Source organism: Rhipicephalus microplus, chromosome 8, assembly GCF_043290135.1.
Source record: "Rhipicephalus microplus isolate Deutch F79 chromosome 8, USDA_Rmic, whole genome shotgun sequence".
Lineage (NCBI taxonomy): Eukaryota > Metazoa > Arthropoda > Arachnida > Ixodida > Ixodidae > Rhipicephalus > Rhipicephalus microplus.
In genome coordinates this window covers 9,478,168-9,494,030 of record NC_134707.1, presented here as the reverse complement: position 1 = coordinate 9,494,030, position 15,863 = coordinate 9,478,168, and the positions used below count along the sequence as shown (strand labels likewise).

At 49.0% G+C, this 15,863-nt stretch overlaps 1 protein-coding gene across 4 annotated transcripts in view; it reads left to right on the top strand.

Annotated features, from left to right (window-relative positions):
* The first annotated feature begins 359 nt into the window (after positions 1-359).
* The window catches only part of LOC119164091 (neprilysin-1), a 37,888-nt gene continuing 22,384 nt past the window's right edge, over positions 360-15,863 (top strand). Inside the window, exons 1-6 of one of the 4 annotated variants that reach the window (XM_075870963.1) lie at positions 363-580; positions 2,490-2,507; positions 5,277-6,444; positions 7,617-7,875; positions 9,250-9,571; positions 12,619-13,288. In XM_075870963.1, coding sequence (XP_075727078.1) covers positions 433-580; positions 2,490-2,507; positions 5,277-6,444; positions 7,617-7,875; positions 9,250-9,571; positions 12,619-13,073 — 2,370 coding nt within the window. In that variant the 5' untranslated portion in view covers positions 363-432 and the 3' untranslated portion in view covers positions 13,074-13,288. Of the gene's footprint in view, positions 581-2,489; positions 2,508-4,091; positions 4,214-4,616; positions 4,642-5,276; positions 6,445-7,616; positions 7,876-9,249; positions 9,572-12,618; positions 13,289-15,863 lie in introns of those variants that run through there. The other 3 variants (XM_075870967.1, XM_075870965.1, XM_075870964.1) reach the window with 3 other exon arrangements.

Here is a 15,863-nt window from a genome sequence, read left to right as displayed (position 1 = left end):
ACAGCCAAACCACGACTTCGGCGCGCAGCGCCGACAGAAGCACGTCTGTCTTGCACCGGGTCCCGTAACCAACTGATTTATTTACATAGACATACATATAGTACATAACAATGCCACACGAGGCGCCACATAACTTATGAAGCAGAAACTGAACTGAACAGCGCGACACAACAAGTTTCTTTTTTTTCTTCTGTAGAACCGTGTCCATGAAGTGATGGAATGAAGCATAACTTGCGTTGTTTGGATTGACTCTATGACTACAAGCTATTTTGGAAATATTGGTATATTTCCCAATTATATATTTTATTTGCAATTTCGGTTCTTTTTGTCTATTTTTCTTCAGCATGCTTGTCTTACAAGGGTGCGGCCCGTTGCCCACATCCCCCATTGCGGATGCATGGCATATTTGAGGGTAATCATCGTCATAATTAGATGGTAGCCATGGCTGTGCCTGGAACGGAGCCTTTCTCCATGTTGTGCGAGTCTCCCAAGTTGGGTGAATCCTCGCTCAACGAAGTCACCAGAATTCTCGAGGATCGTCCAAGGAGGTCCAGTGAGGTGAACTCTCTGGTCACCAACGGTAAGAGCCCTCCCCTGTTTTCCGAAGCTGCCGATTAACGCCGTAAACTTGAAGTAGGAATAAAGAAGAAGAAATGAGCATGGGCAGGACATATAGTGTGAAGCTAATATAACCGCTGGTCATTAAGGCTGACTAATTGGGATTCAAGAAAAGGCAAGCATGTGAGGGGAGGAATCTGGGTAGGTGCACACATGATATTGAGAAATTTGAGTGGATAACGTGGCCGCAGCAGCCACGGGAGCGTGTTAATGGAACAAATAGGGGCGATGCCTTTGCCTTGCAGTGGACGTTGAAGGACACCTATTACAGACACATATATTACAGAAACCCGAGTTACTGTATTTACTACCTAAAGGCAGCGTATACAGCAACTCTGAGACATATAACGCCCTCTCGGAAAATTGTGGGCTAGTTGTCTCGTACACTGACGATGACGTGGAGAAGGCGGATATCTGAGCCGTTTATGCCACGCAACGATAATCGTATGTATATCCCCGCGTGTTTTTGCTTGCTTTATCGCCATGTGCGCCCGCAGCTTCCGAGTCAGGAACGGCGTGCGGCTATTAGTGTGACATGACATTTTTGACAGGCATGCAGCGAGTGCATAGTTTTCAGGAAAGCAAGCGGAAGAAAGCCAGATGATGATTGTGGATGTGTCGCAAGAACAGGCGTAGTCAGACTTTTTTTTGGGGGGGGGATGGGGGAGGGGCGCTGGAGTTATTCTCTTATTCTTGTATGTGTTTGTATGTGTGCGTATTCAAACACACACGAATACTAAGTGCAAAATTTTCCCACTGAGGAGTGGGGCACCGAAACCCCGAACCCACTGGTTATAAGGCTAGGCGGAATGACGCCCCGAATACTCTCGTTTGCTCCATTGTGTACGTCACACGAAAGGTTATATACTCCCACAAAAAAGTTTGCACAACGGTTGTAAGGCCCTATCAGCCCTAAAAAGTGTTCGAGCAAAGTATATGGCGCATAGAAAGCTTATTTATGTGAGAGCAACTGCTTGTGCTGCAATTAGAACCATGTGCGCACGATTGCATCATTGTGAGTAAAAAAAAAATGAACCATAAAATATTGTTGAAGACTGCAACAAGGACTACTTTCGTAATAGTCGGCAGATTTTTTTAGGGGGGGGGAGAAAGGGGGTGGAAACTAGTGTTGCATCGCGGCTAGAGGAGGGGAAAGCGCTGTTGTGAGGGCAAGCGCTGGTATTGCTTGAGGGGAGCAAGTGCCCCTTCTGCACCCCCCTGCCGACGTCCGTGACCACTCCAACTCCTTTCTACAGCGTTAAGTATGCATTTATACCACTAGTTGGTGTTAAAGTTATCCAAGACGAGAACTCCCGGAGAACTTAGAGAAAGTTTAGACCCACCAGTCATCCAGTAACGTTGCCACCAGTGACACCCACAAAAGGGAGCCGCCGGTGGGACCACCGTTCGCGACTCCTATCGGTGTCTTGCGCGTTGTGAATGACGCGCCTTTACACTGGAATATTTCGGTAAATATTATCTAAAGAGCTTCGATCAGGATAATCTTAGCTTGGTGTTAATTTATATTTACAGAATTCTCGGGATGAACAGCTTGGCACTATATCAACGTGTAGTTTTAAAATTTCAGTTAGAAATGCAAGGCTAATTATTCTTACAATATTTCGATTTCCCATGTGCATGTATTTCACTTATATATATATATATATATATATATATATATATATATATATATATATATATATATATATATATATATATATATATTAACACTGAATGGCAGAATAGCGCTTTCTGTCACAACCAAATATATGTTTTGTTATCTTTTCACTCGAACTATTTTAAGAGCGTAAAAGTGTGCCACGTACAGCACAAGTAAAGTATATTGATCGTTATCATCACTTTCTTTTCAGCTCTTCGAAGTTTCCAAGGTAAGTGCCCATGCCTGTATATATTTTCTCTACGAAAAATAAGTGTGATATCTTTGATTTGACTGACGAAGGTGCTCTTATGAAGCTCTGACAACATAAGAAAAAAAAAATGTTACATTCCAGCGTCGTACCAACTGAGCATTGTGGTATTTAAAAAGTAAAATAGCCTACGATAGCCATTTTCAAGATACAACTTTATTAATGTTTTAGACTTGTCGCACGGAAAATTTCTTATCATTTTTTAATCTGTTGCCGAACAGTAGTTCAGGAGGTCATATTGTTTTGCGTTGTTTTTTGCTCGCACGTTTACTCTGCCGATATATTCTGAATGAGTTAAATAACTTCCGCAATCGTATGATATTTGTTACGTTTATCTCGTGATGTTGTACTCCTACTGCGCGTTCCTGCATATTTATTTCACAACTGTGCGTGTTTCGCTTGGTGTACCGAATTGCTCGGCTTTGTTAATTGTGTTTGGTTACTACTTTGAGATGGGCGCATAAGGAATCCGGCTCTCTTGGCAGGGCGATGTGCACCGTTGTACAAGTTAGCATCCTAACTGTACACCCCTGTGTTATCTGCGTAACAAATTTAGTTATCTAAATCGGTCAGCCAGTTGCTCTGTGTCCCTAAATAGAGGGAATCAAAGGGGGCACCATGCTAAAGCGCCTGCTCTGCTTAACGAGCGAAGCAGTGCATACAAGCGCTCGGTAAACAAAAGAAAGAAACGATTGGGCAGGACCACCCCCCACACTCCGCACGCATAAGCGTGTGCATGCTGGCTTCCTATTCAGGGAGGCGTAAATTTGCCGCAGCGCCCCCCGCCCCACGCCAATCAGGTCAATGTATGGAGATGACTTTGCGCCCCCCCTGCCCCCCCTCCCAATGCGTGTACCTACGCCCGCAATTGTAACTAGTTGGTAAAGAAATAGCAGCGTTAATATATATTCACACCGGCGTACCACGTGAAGTAATGGCTGGCTGATACGAAGCTCGAACTTTTTTCATCAAGCTTTCAAAAATGAAACCTCACAATCACCCTGTGCTGCTGCATGATGCTCGGCTGATGCTATTCTCTTTTCGCTTATTTATATAGAAAGCTTCGATGATTTTTCTGGTCGGCTGATTCCTATGACCTGGAAGTATTTTTTCTTTGAATGAAAAACAGCTAGCAGCAACATCGCAAGCAGCTGCGCTTTGAAGGGCCCCTAAACATTCTCTAATAATTCAAATGACGAGCGCGTCATTCCCTCCTGGCCTTTCCCGTCTTTCTGAAACTTCGGGATGCTAGCAGTTTGCTCACATAATGTCATGAGGAAAGTAAGCTCTCCATTGGTTCACATACGAGAGAATGCCGCACGTTGTCTCCTGCTATGCATCGCCATGCAGTGGCGCTCACATTCCGCGTTTTCTTCATTCCATGTTTGTAAACACAGGTAGGCTGACGTCGACATTACGGGTAAACTTATAGCGACGTCCGTACGTAATTTTTGCCATAAGCGCTGAGAGATGCGATGTGCGCCAACAAACAAAACTAAGTTGTGAGACGCGACTCACATCCAACCGCGACGCAGCTCGTCGGCGTACCGTTTTTTTCCCTCGTTGCTTGACTGAGATCACCACATGTACCATTGAAAACCCAGCAGAAACTGCGGTAGGCAGAGCGTATTTTGCCTACCAAGACAGCGCCAGAGCATTTTCGTGATGTAAGTCCGGTAGAATTCGTCTATAGTGCTCGATGAAATAGTGCCACTTTGTTTTATGCGTTTTCGACGTTTTCGACTGTGCTATACTCGGGGACAACCTTCTGTCATGGTTTTGGGTCGTGAAATCCCACATATAATCATCACAATTTTCTGTGGCAGCGAATGAAAGGCTACGGAGGCAAATAGCGCATGTGCCACCGCTGTAGAATATATTGCCACAAATGCGTCCGTGTTTTCCGCGCGAAAGTAATAAAAAAGAACAACATTATTTTCTCCTAGATGCTGTTTACAAAGAGACGCTACACGCGCCGAAGAGATACCGTTATTTGGTTTTGCTTTGTGAAGAGCCATTTCGTGTTTTTTGCGCGTATGAAAACGTTTCACGTTTTACGTACAGCTCACAGTCAAAATGGCGCCTTCGTCCATAGGTGAGCGCGCGTCGCCCTCCAGCTTTTCCAACGACTCGTCGAAAGAGCTTGTGTCGAATTTCTGTCGCAAATGGCTGTGTAAGCAGGCGTATCAAAATGTGTACAGTGGGACTACCTGAACGCGGCCTTCATTCGAAACGCGAGCCGAACCGGGTTACTAGGAGTACAGCATCAATAGCTCCGTCCACGTAGCCTTCCCAACGTTGGCCTTCCCTTCATCGCCACAGAAAGTTCTCGCCGAGTATAGCAACGATAACAATTCGCAGCCGAAACGTGTGAAATACTGATAAGCTCGACGCTTAGTGCCAATATTATCCACGTGTTTTACGAAGAAGTAAGTGCCGAGAATAAGATAACGCCGGCGGGAAAGAAACCGCGTTCGTGTTTTTAACTCGCAGTGGTTTAGGGGTCTTTTAGTATGTCAATGAATGCTTTTTGTGAGGGAGCTTTTGTGTTCCAAAAGTGTTCTGTGTTGTGTCCGTGCGCTGCATCCGTACGCTTTAGTATGGTCAGTCGCCACCAACACGGTCACCGACTCGCCAAACTTTCAACTTTATCGAGTTTTTGTTCGGTGAAGTTGAAAGCACGCAAGTATATGTTTCTGTTCGTGATTAATGCTTTTTGACGTCGTGCAGACTCGAGCGGCTCCTTGATGCGCAGTGGCGTCGAGTGTTCTGCCACGGACAGTGAAGGACGCGCTGCGTCATCCTCCTCGTTATGTTCGTCATCGTCATCGTCGTCTTTGTCCACTGTCGCCTTCTTCACGACAGTCTGCGGACTACTTTTCGTCACGCTGCTCATCGCGTACTTGACGAACGCCAGGCGTCGCTTTGTCTCCATAACCGACCTAGTCGTGTCGTGTGGAACCTCGGAGTGCAAACTCGCGTCAGGCTACCTGTCGACGCTCGTCGATGGCGACGTCGAGCCTTGCGACGACTTCTACCAGCACGTGTGTGGCAAATGGACCCGGGAGCGTGACGGCCTTAGCTTCCTGGGCGACGCCTTCCAGAGGTACCTGGCCGACTTGCGTCGCCGGCTCACGTCGCCTGACGTGGAGACGTCTTCCGTGTACACAAAGCTGCGCTCGCGTCTTGCGGTGGGAAGCCGCTTCGTTCGAGACTGCTTTCTCTACATGGAGGAACCCGAAACAGACGTGAAGCGAGAAATTGCCTCCATTCTCGAGGTGCTGGACTTATCGGGAATCCTGGGCTCGGAGACGTCTTTCGACGCGTTGCTGCAGGCGCTTTCGCTTTCTTTCACCACGGGCCTCGCCTCCCTGGTCGGGATCCGTAGACGGAAGTTGGGAGATCGCGTCTTCCTGCATGTCTACGGCGCGAGGTCCATCCGAGAAGAACTCCTACCGGAGACGGCGGACGGCGTAGTCCTGTCTTACCTTTATAAGGTCGTCCGCGCCGCTTCTGAGGACAGCGCCCACAGCGACGCGCTCGCAAGCTCGGTGCTAGCTCTGGACGTGACGTTGGCCCAGAAGTCGCATGCCTTCTCACGTTCGCCCGGCGACAAAGAAGAGGACGATGTGTGGCTGCACGTGACCGACCTGATAGGGGACGCCGACTTTCCCGCTGGCTTGTGGGACGTCGCCTTCGGCTCTTTCAAGGCCAACGAGCCCGTACGAGACCATGACAACGCCGTGCTGTTCACACGGTTGAACGCGTCGCGTTTGGTGGCCCGGCACCTGGAGCGAACCATGGTCAACGTCACCGCCTGGTACTTGGTAGCAGCCACGCTTTCCCGCGCCTTGCGTCTCGACTTCGTGAAGCGGTTCGGTGGCAACTATCCGTACAGGTGAACGCCTAAGTGGCGATCTGGCCGCGATGCTAGCTGTTTATTGTATTCAACGACACCGTGCTCCCGGACCATTTTCGACCACACTCCGTAAATTCGAGATGTTGTCCGTGACAATGTAGGCCATTACGACTTCTGACGAAATGCATCTACCGCATTTATTTGTTTCTTAAGGGGTCTCGGTACAGATACGTAATGAAACTTCGGCCCACGGTAATGACACGGAGAAATAGACATGACAGAACGAAGTGGTGACTTCTAACAAAGAAGAGCTTTAATCGAAAATAACCTTGCACAAATATTACAGCCTCCCAGGCCACGCATGCACATGAACTCACGGCAAAGTGTAGCGGGGGTGTAATCTATCAGCATTTGCTCAACGGCTATCCACTCGTTAGACAACGTCAAAAGGGGACATGCTTTTTTCAGTTGGCGGTTGATGACACTGCTTAGAATTACTGTATATGCTACCTATATACAGTAACTCTACCGATGCAAAGTGCGCGAAACTCACTCACGCGTTCCCTCGTTCCCTTTCATAAAGGACGACACCATAATCTTCGCTTTGGGTATTTTGCGTAAGGCGCCACTGCTGGAATCTGTAGAGCTGTGTTAGTGAAGTTACGATCTGTACGAAGTGACTTAAAGATGAAAGCAACCCAAACTGTCCCGTTATTTTATACTTGGCGATATTTCTTCGATCACGTCTCATACGCTATTCGCTCGTATGACGCAGCGTGTGTAACGTGCTTGTATGTACACTGTCAACTTTTTATGAAAGGGAACACGCGAGCGCGTGGCCCGTGCGCTCCGGCAGCTGCTTGTAGCGCGTTCAAGCGAGATGCGATAGCAACCACAGCCGCTGTTCTCGCCATCTAGTGGCGAGTAAACCAAGTGGTTGTTGGTGATATGGAACCAGCGGCAAGAAAGCAACCCTCTCCTTCTTCAAGGTGATTACGTAGGGCTGGGTGTGATTGCCTTCAAGCGCGAGGGGGTTGCTATCTTGCCGCCGGTTCCGTATCACCAATGACCGGTTGTTTTGCTCGCCACGGCAATAGAGGCTGTGGGTGCTATCGCTCCCGCTTGAGCACGCTACAAGCAGCTGCCGGAGCGCTCGGTCTTCGCGTTAGCGTGTTCATTTTCATAAATATTGACACTCTACGCTGCTTCAGGTCCGAACATCTCTGCCTGGACGCCGCGACAAGGGCATTGGAGCCCGACTGGCCTCTGGTACTGGCCGCGTTGGCATTTCCGCACGCCGACTTCGGGGGCGCCGATGCGCTCTTCGACGGCGTCCGCCGCGCCTCCATGACGACGACGCCCGATTGGATTGACAACGTCACTACCAGGAGGATTCGGGCCAGGCTCCAACACGTCACGCTCACCTCATTCGCCACGAGTTTCGAGAGAGACAACGCAACGATGGCCGAGGTGAGTAATGAGCGTTTTCTACGCCGACTTCAAAAGTGTTCTACAACTCTAGAAGAACTAGTTCTTGGCGTAGTGTGTTTGACATTATTGAAGTTAAACATCAGCGTGAAAAAAAAGGCACGTCTATAAGTAAGGGTGCAGGGACAAACGCAAGCCAGCATGTGGGGGGAGCCACTGAATGAATAGGAAAATGTAACGTTGAAATCACGTGTGAACAAATCAAGAACCCAGTCCTGTTATGTTATGCACATAAACTTGATCACATCTGCCCCACTAACTTCCATGCCTCCCACATTATACACTTGCTTTTTCTTAGAATCTAAACTGTTACAGTTCATCATTGTAGGGAGCACGAAACTTTGCTAGGGCCAGACAAAAAGAAACCAATCAGAAACGCCTACTTCGACTGACAGTTTATTGCGATCATCATGGGTTGCTCGCAGGGGCGGCGCCAGGCTAGAGGGCCCCCACCGAGAAAAAAAAAAATCGCCTCCCTCCCCCTTGAAGGGGAACCCTGCGTACGCCCATGTTTGCAGGTAATAGCAATATGTAGCGAGAGACGAGACGTCGTGAAGGCGGCCGACGTGGCCGTGTCAATCTCGCCACTTTATTGGGGACTGTTGAAGTAGAGCGGCGGCGGCAGCCAGCGTACAAACCACCAGGGTAATGAGTTCGTCCTGTCTGCTCGCGCCTCGAGCAAGGTCCTCGAGCTAGGCATTTGCTGCGCGAAAGGTATAGTGGCCAGAAAGGTTTCTAGCCACTATACGAGAGTCGCGACACAGTGGTAAACAATGCTGATGATCATAAATGGCGATGAAGATGATGCGCTTCATGTACTTGTTGGGTTTTACGTTCTAAAACAATATGATCATGAGAGACACCGTATAGTGGAGGGCTTCAGAAATTTTGAACATCACGAGGTCTTCAACATGCTCCTAAATTGTGTGTACACGTCTCTAGCACTTCGCCTCCGTCAAATTACAGGTGCCGCGGCCTGGATTTGATCCCGCGACCTTGAAGGCAGAACAACACTCTAAAAAAACACCAAGTAACAAGGGTGTCTTCTTGTCCCACAAAATAATCATCTGGCTTGCTTGCGCTTCCTTTCTTGAAAACTCAGCGCTGGCCACTTTCCTATCAAGGATGCCATGCCACGCTGATAACGCGCATACCATACTCACAATATTGCAAGATTACAATTATTGTTGCGGGACAAAACGAAGCTCTTTTTACTAAACCTTTTCTTAGAGTGAATAAGTAAAACGGAGCAAATGAAACGCGCACAAGTAGATTTCGCGCAGTTTTACGTTTGAATACGCAAAAGCAGGCTCGCATTCATACGTTATCGAAATGCCAACGGCTTTTATAACGCAGGTCGGCAGCAGCTTCGTGCGGGGGAACCACAGCTTTCTTGCCAACTACGTGACTCTGCACCACGTCGGCCAGGAGGCCTCAATTGGTCTTAAGGGAGCCCTTTCTTCCGTCGAGCTGCACGGTCGTGTCGTCTATAGTGACCTGTTCGACACGGTGTTTCTGCCGCTGGTGTACCTCAGGCATCCCGTCTTCTACAACGCCTCGGTGGCCTCGTACTACAACTACGGCACTCTGGGCGCAGTCGTGGCCAAGGAACTTGCCGAGGCTGTGTCCCCGTTCTCTCGAGGCGACGACTTTGAAGACGTCGGAAACGAGGACAGAGGTGGGTGCTCTGGTCCTTCTCGACTGCTACGGCAGTATCGCGGTGAAATGAAATTTGAATGGTACGCGCCGTGCTGTTTCGCATTTCTTTTCAAGCGTTCTTTAGCGCGTATGGTAATAACATCTTGCAGGCCTGCATGATTTTGTTATGTGTGCATCCAGCTCAGTATACTAGGAGACGGAAGCCACCATCTTCCTCAGCTGCTAAGACTGTTTCAATTATACACAGGATTGTAGAGCCTCTGCGTTGACAGCTTAGAAGACAGAATCAAGCTCAAGGAGGTTTTTTTTTTAAACTCCTCGATGGAGTCCAAGTTTTCCGAGAAATGGGACACGTCTGAATGGGTCTGGATCATTGTTTATAGAAAACTTTATGATCTGGATGGCGTCTACGCGACGAGAAGCCACCTCGCGTCGAGAAGAGAAGGCTAAGATAAACAAACGTACTTGCTTTAGCTTACTTCGTGGCCAAATCTAAGAAAAATTCAACGTTACTCAGATTGAGCGTTGGCAGAAGCGTCTGCTTGTGTGCACACGAACATTCACGCGAAATCAGAGCTATCTGAGCAATTCGCTGAGCCGCCATCTTGTTTGGACAGCAATGTAGCCTGCATCGTTTTTGTCTACGATACTGTCTTCTCGAAGGTGTCTGAAAACTGAAATGGGACTTGAGATAGACGCCGTACGCTTTCAGCACCTGACCTTTTTTTGAAGTACTTTCGCGCTCAACATGTGACCTCATCATTTTTAGTGATTTGTGATGCCATGAGGACGTAACACGGGGACGTCATCACGTGACTTTTTCATCACTTTGTGTTGACGCCACCAACGCGGGACAAAGAGAAAGAGAGATAGAGAGAGAAGAAAGCTGTTATTTTCGACAGAATATTGGGCTGGGCTCCCTTTTAAGAGCTTATGGAGAGACCATGTTTCCTGGCAGTTTAGTCGGTTTGCTAGATTAACCAGTGTTGCTTGTCCAGGCCCGAGCTGAGCAGCAGTCTGCCAACGCGCCCGATGGTCTTCACAAGCCGTGACCCTATTATTGCAGAATAATGCTAGACATCCCATAGGACATGATCAAGCGTGCACCGTGGCTATGGTGGTACAGTACTGGCATAAATTAGTTCTATTGACTTTGGGATATATGTGGCGCACGATGACGTGGTTCGTGTACGTTCGTGCTTGAAATGCTGCCATAGAACTGACCTGACCCCTTTTAGCTTGGGTGAGCCGTAGAGTATTCCCACTTTTGCATTCGATAGTGTTTAGTTATTTCCACCGGATTCATCACATTTTCACACCACCACAGAAACGTTTGCCTGGGTGGCTACTTTTCTAACGCACCTCGGAAGGTATGACATGAAGCCACGTTGTGTGCCACTTCGTGGCACATAGTTCCTGGTGCGCGCCTGGTCAGTGCACACCTAGTGGGGAGCAGTGACCTCCTGGTGACCCATAGGGGCGTGTGGGCAGAGAACCAAATGATGTGCACGCGTTTGTGTGCCACGTGACTTAACCTGTATTTAAGAAAAAAAGCTCGCAAAAGTTTTTCATTCTTTGCTTGTATTTAGGATCGGCAAGGCCTCGGGGAAGATTCTGCCACAGACATCATTTTGTATGGCCGTTTTTCAGCCGCTGATGGTATATGAGGCGTTCTTGTGGGCTATGGTACAGCTATTGCCACTTCCTCTGCCGTTTCTGCGCGTCTTGTGATAATTAATGCGCTGGTATAGCATTGTTGTGTGAGGTATACGACAGCAGCCACGAAGGAGTGACGTTCCCGATAGCGGGCTGAGTCGGCATAGGCTGTCTCGTGGTTGCAGCGACACAGTTTGGTCATGGTTCTGACTCATCTGCACTTGTGTACTCTACTGCACCGGTGTTCAGGGTCAGGCCCGTCACCAGGCATGTTTTTCGGGGGAGGGGATAATTGTTGAAGACCTTGAAAAACTCCTATTTTTGTTATATTTCATCGGTAAAACACCCTGTTCTATCCGGTTTTTTCAAAACAAACCAAGCCCCTCCCCTCCACCCAGAACCCTGGCTGCACCCTGAACTAGCACTCTGGTCAGGGTGCATGTTCCTGGGTATGATTGGAACTGCGAGTTTAATACTGGCGTGCGAGGTATGTCGTGTTTGTCTCCGTGTTGAGCGTAACTGTAAGCGATTCCGATATTCTGGAGAATCTGGTGGCCTGGTTTTGTCTTGGTCGATTGCTCCTATTGAGATATTTGTTTTGCCTCGATAAGCTCTTCAAGGGTATTGACTAAACTCCGCTAAAAGAGCTGTGTGTTGGCTTTCATCGTGCTTGTTTGTAGGCTCCTAATGAGGCTGTTTAACCATCGGTGGTAGGCCACCGCATAGGTGATATGGCTGAGTACGAATGATTGGATCAGGCGGATGATGCTAGACTCTTTCATGCATCTGTGTTGATTGGTGATGCGCTTAATGATGCACGTCATGTTCGACAGCTTGGCGCGCTGCAGGTAAATTTTCGTGTTTGATGAGGCATCGAAAGATTTCGCCTTGAAGAGTGAGTAGCGTCGCCCATAATACGCTCAGGGACCACTCTCGCATCTTTTTATTACCACCATGGTCGGAGCGCTATGAAAATAACGCGCCGCACAGTTCGCCTTTCTTCCCATCACCCCTGCACACTGGATGTGCCACAGAATAGAAAAATAAATAAAACGCTGGGAATCGTCAGAGGCGTAAACAGAACTTTTTTTTTTTGGTGGGGGGTGGGACCTCCTTGATCTGAAGTAGAGCCAGGCAGTGAGAGGTTGTCGATTGTCATCTTGTGTTTTGCATGCCATGGCAAACGACTTCGAGGGGGGGATCTGGGAGCATGGTTCCTGTGCTTGATGTGCCAACCCCTGGCTATGCCACTGAGAGTCGCCTTTCTATGCTGCAAGGCGCTGAGCCAGAATAATGAAGTTCAGACAAATCCGTGTACTACCCACCATTCATGCTAGCTGAAGGAAACTCTGTGGCACCTGCTATTTATCACCTATCAGTATGGATATACTTTGCCCGTCTTCCTTCCAGGAAGTAGCAATGCCAGCGCAGGCTCTTTCCTCTGGTCCGAGGCGTCCCGGCGCGAGTTCGCCTACCGAATAGGCTGCTACAGGGCGTTCGAAGACCACTTCCACAAGGGCCGTCCCCAGGACGTGGACTGGATGACGACACCCCTGAAGCGGAACCTGTTCGCTTGGCTTCGCGCCGCCAGGGTCGCTTACGAGGCCATGAAAACGGACTACGTGGCGTCCACGACGCGCGGAGGAACGCTGCCGCACCGCGTCACGCCGGCTCTGTGGAAGTCCGCGCAGACGGTGTTCTTCCGCCGCTTCTGCCTGGTCGCCTGCGGACTGGACCGCACGGAACCTCTGAGCGCCCGTGACAGGTGCCACTGGCCGCTGCTCAACATGGCCGAATTCGTGGACGCCTTCGGCTGTCCCAACAACTCGTTCATGGCGTCCAGGCAGAGCTGCCATTTTTTGTAGATGGCAGACTCGCGCGACTTCGTGGACGCTGCTTCTCACCAGCCTGATACCCTAAGAGGGTGGCCGTGGGGACGCAAGTGGGTGTAATATGACGACGTGTGCATCATCTCCCGCCAGATGGTGGAACTGATTATCACCGTTACTATGTAAAATAAGCACGTATACTCCTATCACACGTAATGTGTTGTGACAATATAAAGTTTTGGAATAGGCTACTCAGAGCCTCGAGTTATCTTTTTCGTTTGCTGCCAGTGCGCACGCTTCATACTCTGGCTTATTGGGTGCCCACGTTAACTTACGGAAACAGCGTATCGCATCCAACAAAAGCCACCTCTGCGTACCATATTCTAAAGCATCGTTCACACCGTTTGCAGATCCAGAAAGTGGAGAGGCGGATCTGGAAAGGGAACGTGAATTATCCGCAGAAATGAAAAATCCGCAGCCGTTAGCCCGAATCGCGCCCGCACAAGTTTTCTCAGTGCGGAAAATTCGGCAGCTTTCACCTCGGCCAACCAGTGGCCGAGATGAGTGTGCGCAGTATGGCGTAGTACCGCAAGATGCCGACACGTCTAACGTTAATTGGTGGATTGCTCCACCCCGGCCGTCGTCCAGCCGTGCGCCCTCACGGCCCCTGCATTTTCCCGACTTTTACACGTTTTCAACGTGGTAACTTAGTAAGATGAAAACGTTGGTTTGGATATATCGCTAATCTGAATTCGCGCACTGTATGACGACACACTGATCTGCGCAGACAAAACTGCGCATGTCATTGCGTATTTTAAAGACGGTAGTCTTTCTTGGGGACCTTCGACGCAAAAAAAATGTTTGTGTGTACATTTGTCTGTTTGTCCGCCCTCAACAGTACCCCAAATAGGGGACCCCATCTGCAGCGCCCACCAATATTGCTCAAGTTTTTTTGTGGCCCCGCCGTGGTGGTCTAGTGGCTAAGGTACTCGGCTGCTGACCCGCAGGTCGCGGGATCGAATCCCGGCTGCGGCGGCTGCATTTCCGATGGAGGCGGAAATGTTGTAGGCCCGTGTGCTCAGATTTGGGTGCACGTTAAAGAACCCCAGGTGGTCTAAATTTCCGGAGCCCTCCACTACGGCGTCTCTCATAATCATATGGTGGTTTTGGGACGTTAAACACCACAAATCAATCAATCAAGTTTTTGTGTGACTTGTGCAATTGTCAAAAAGCGATTATTGCGCATATCTGAGGCACCACAACAACACGTCAATATTCTGTATGTGTGCGTTTATACTAGAAAACACATAAGTAATTCTAAGGACCGTAGCGTTTATCACGCTGCGCTGATATTGCAACGCTTGCACAAAAAGGCAAGCGTTTCCAACGCTTTGCTATGAAGACACGGTGGCGGCACCTACCTGTTACCTTGTGTTCTACACCTTATCGCTTCCAAGACAGGTGCGCACGCCACGCGCTTCGTTTTGCAAGATAACTGCCAGATGGCGCTCATGTTTCACGTGTGACGTGACTCGATGTGCTTGTTCGCCTCCACTGCACGCTCGAGGCGCTCTGATGCAGCCCCTCCAAAATACCATTCGATGATTTTCTTGCGCAGGACATCAAATAGACATTTTGTTCACTCTCTCCAGACGCAAGACCATCGTCTTTCGACGGCATTCGCAGTTTAATCAATTTTCGGTCAATTTTTCGTCTTGTCATTTAGTGTGTGTATTTAGATAAAGGGCGATATGACAACCCAAGATGGCGATCACGATGCAAGGGCGTAGGCAAATATTTTTTTTTTGAGGGGGGAAGGTTGGAGTGCCTGGTTGTTCTCAAGAGGGTACCGGGCAGGCAAATGTTCATTTTGCTCTATGCATACCATGGCGAAAAAGTATTCGGGGGGGGGGGAATGTTCTACCCCTACACCCCTGTTACAATGACGTCAGCTGCAAGCGTGGGTGTTCACGTGACATCACAGGTGCACCTGTTCGTTGCGCTGGTACTCGGGCACAGAGACGATGATGATGTGGCCGCTATGCCACTGGGTTAACTATATTGTAATAAAGTTTCACGCTGTAGAAACTGTAAATATTCACTGTATTATCGTACCGTTCTATAATATTGGCATTTTTTAGCCAACCGGAGAAGCCATGGTAGCCTTCTGGATCAGTACCCGGACTCGCAAGATGGCGAACTGCGCAATATTGTGACGTCGTCGTGACGTGTACGAAGAAAGCAGTATGCTTCTTGAAGGTGAAACATTTTTTTTGACCAAAATAGTGACCGTGAAACCTAAAGTGAGGTTACGGCAAGCAGTGCACACTGTGGTACACTGTTATCGGCGCACAGTGCGTCGGTCGTCAATCAACTGATCGTCGTTGAGACGGGCTGTCTTTTATACATCACGTGTCGAACCTTTTAGCGTAATCACTGGTGGTTGCGCAAGCTCTGGAATAATGAGTGTTCACGTGCTGATTGATATGTGGGTTTTAACGTCCCAAAACCACCACATGATTATGAGAGACGCCGTAGTGGAGGGCTCCGGAAATTTCGACCACCTGGGGTTCTTTAACGTGCACCCAAATCTGAGCACACGGGCCTACAACATTTTCCGCCTCCATCGGAAATGCTGCCACCGCAGCCGGGATTCGATCCCGCGAACTGCGGGTCAGCAGCCGAGTACCTTAGCCACTAGGCCACCGCGGTGGGGCGAGTGTTCACGTGCTGCGCGCTACGTTAGCAAAAGAATTATAAACCACAAACGTGAAGCTTCTCGAGCACTGAGGTGTGATGTGCGCTGAGTATTGCTCACAGTATTTG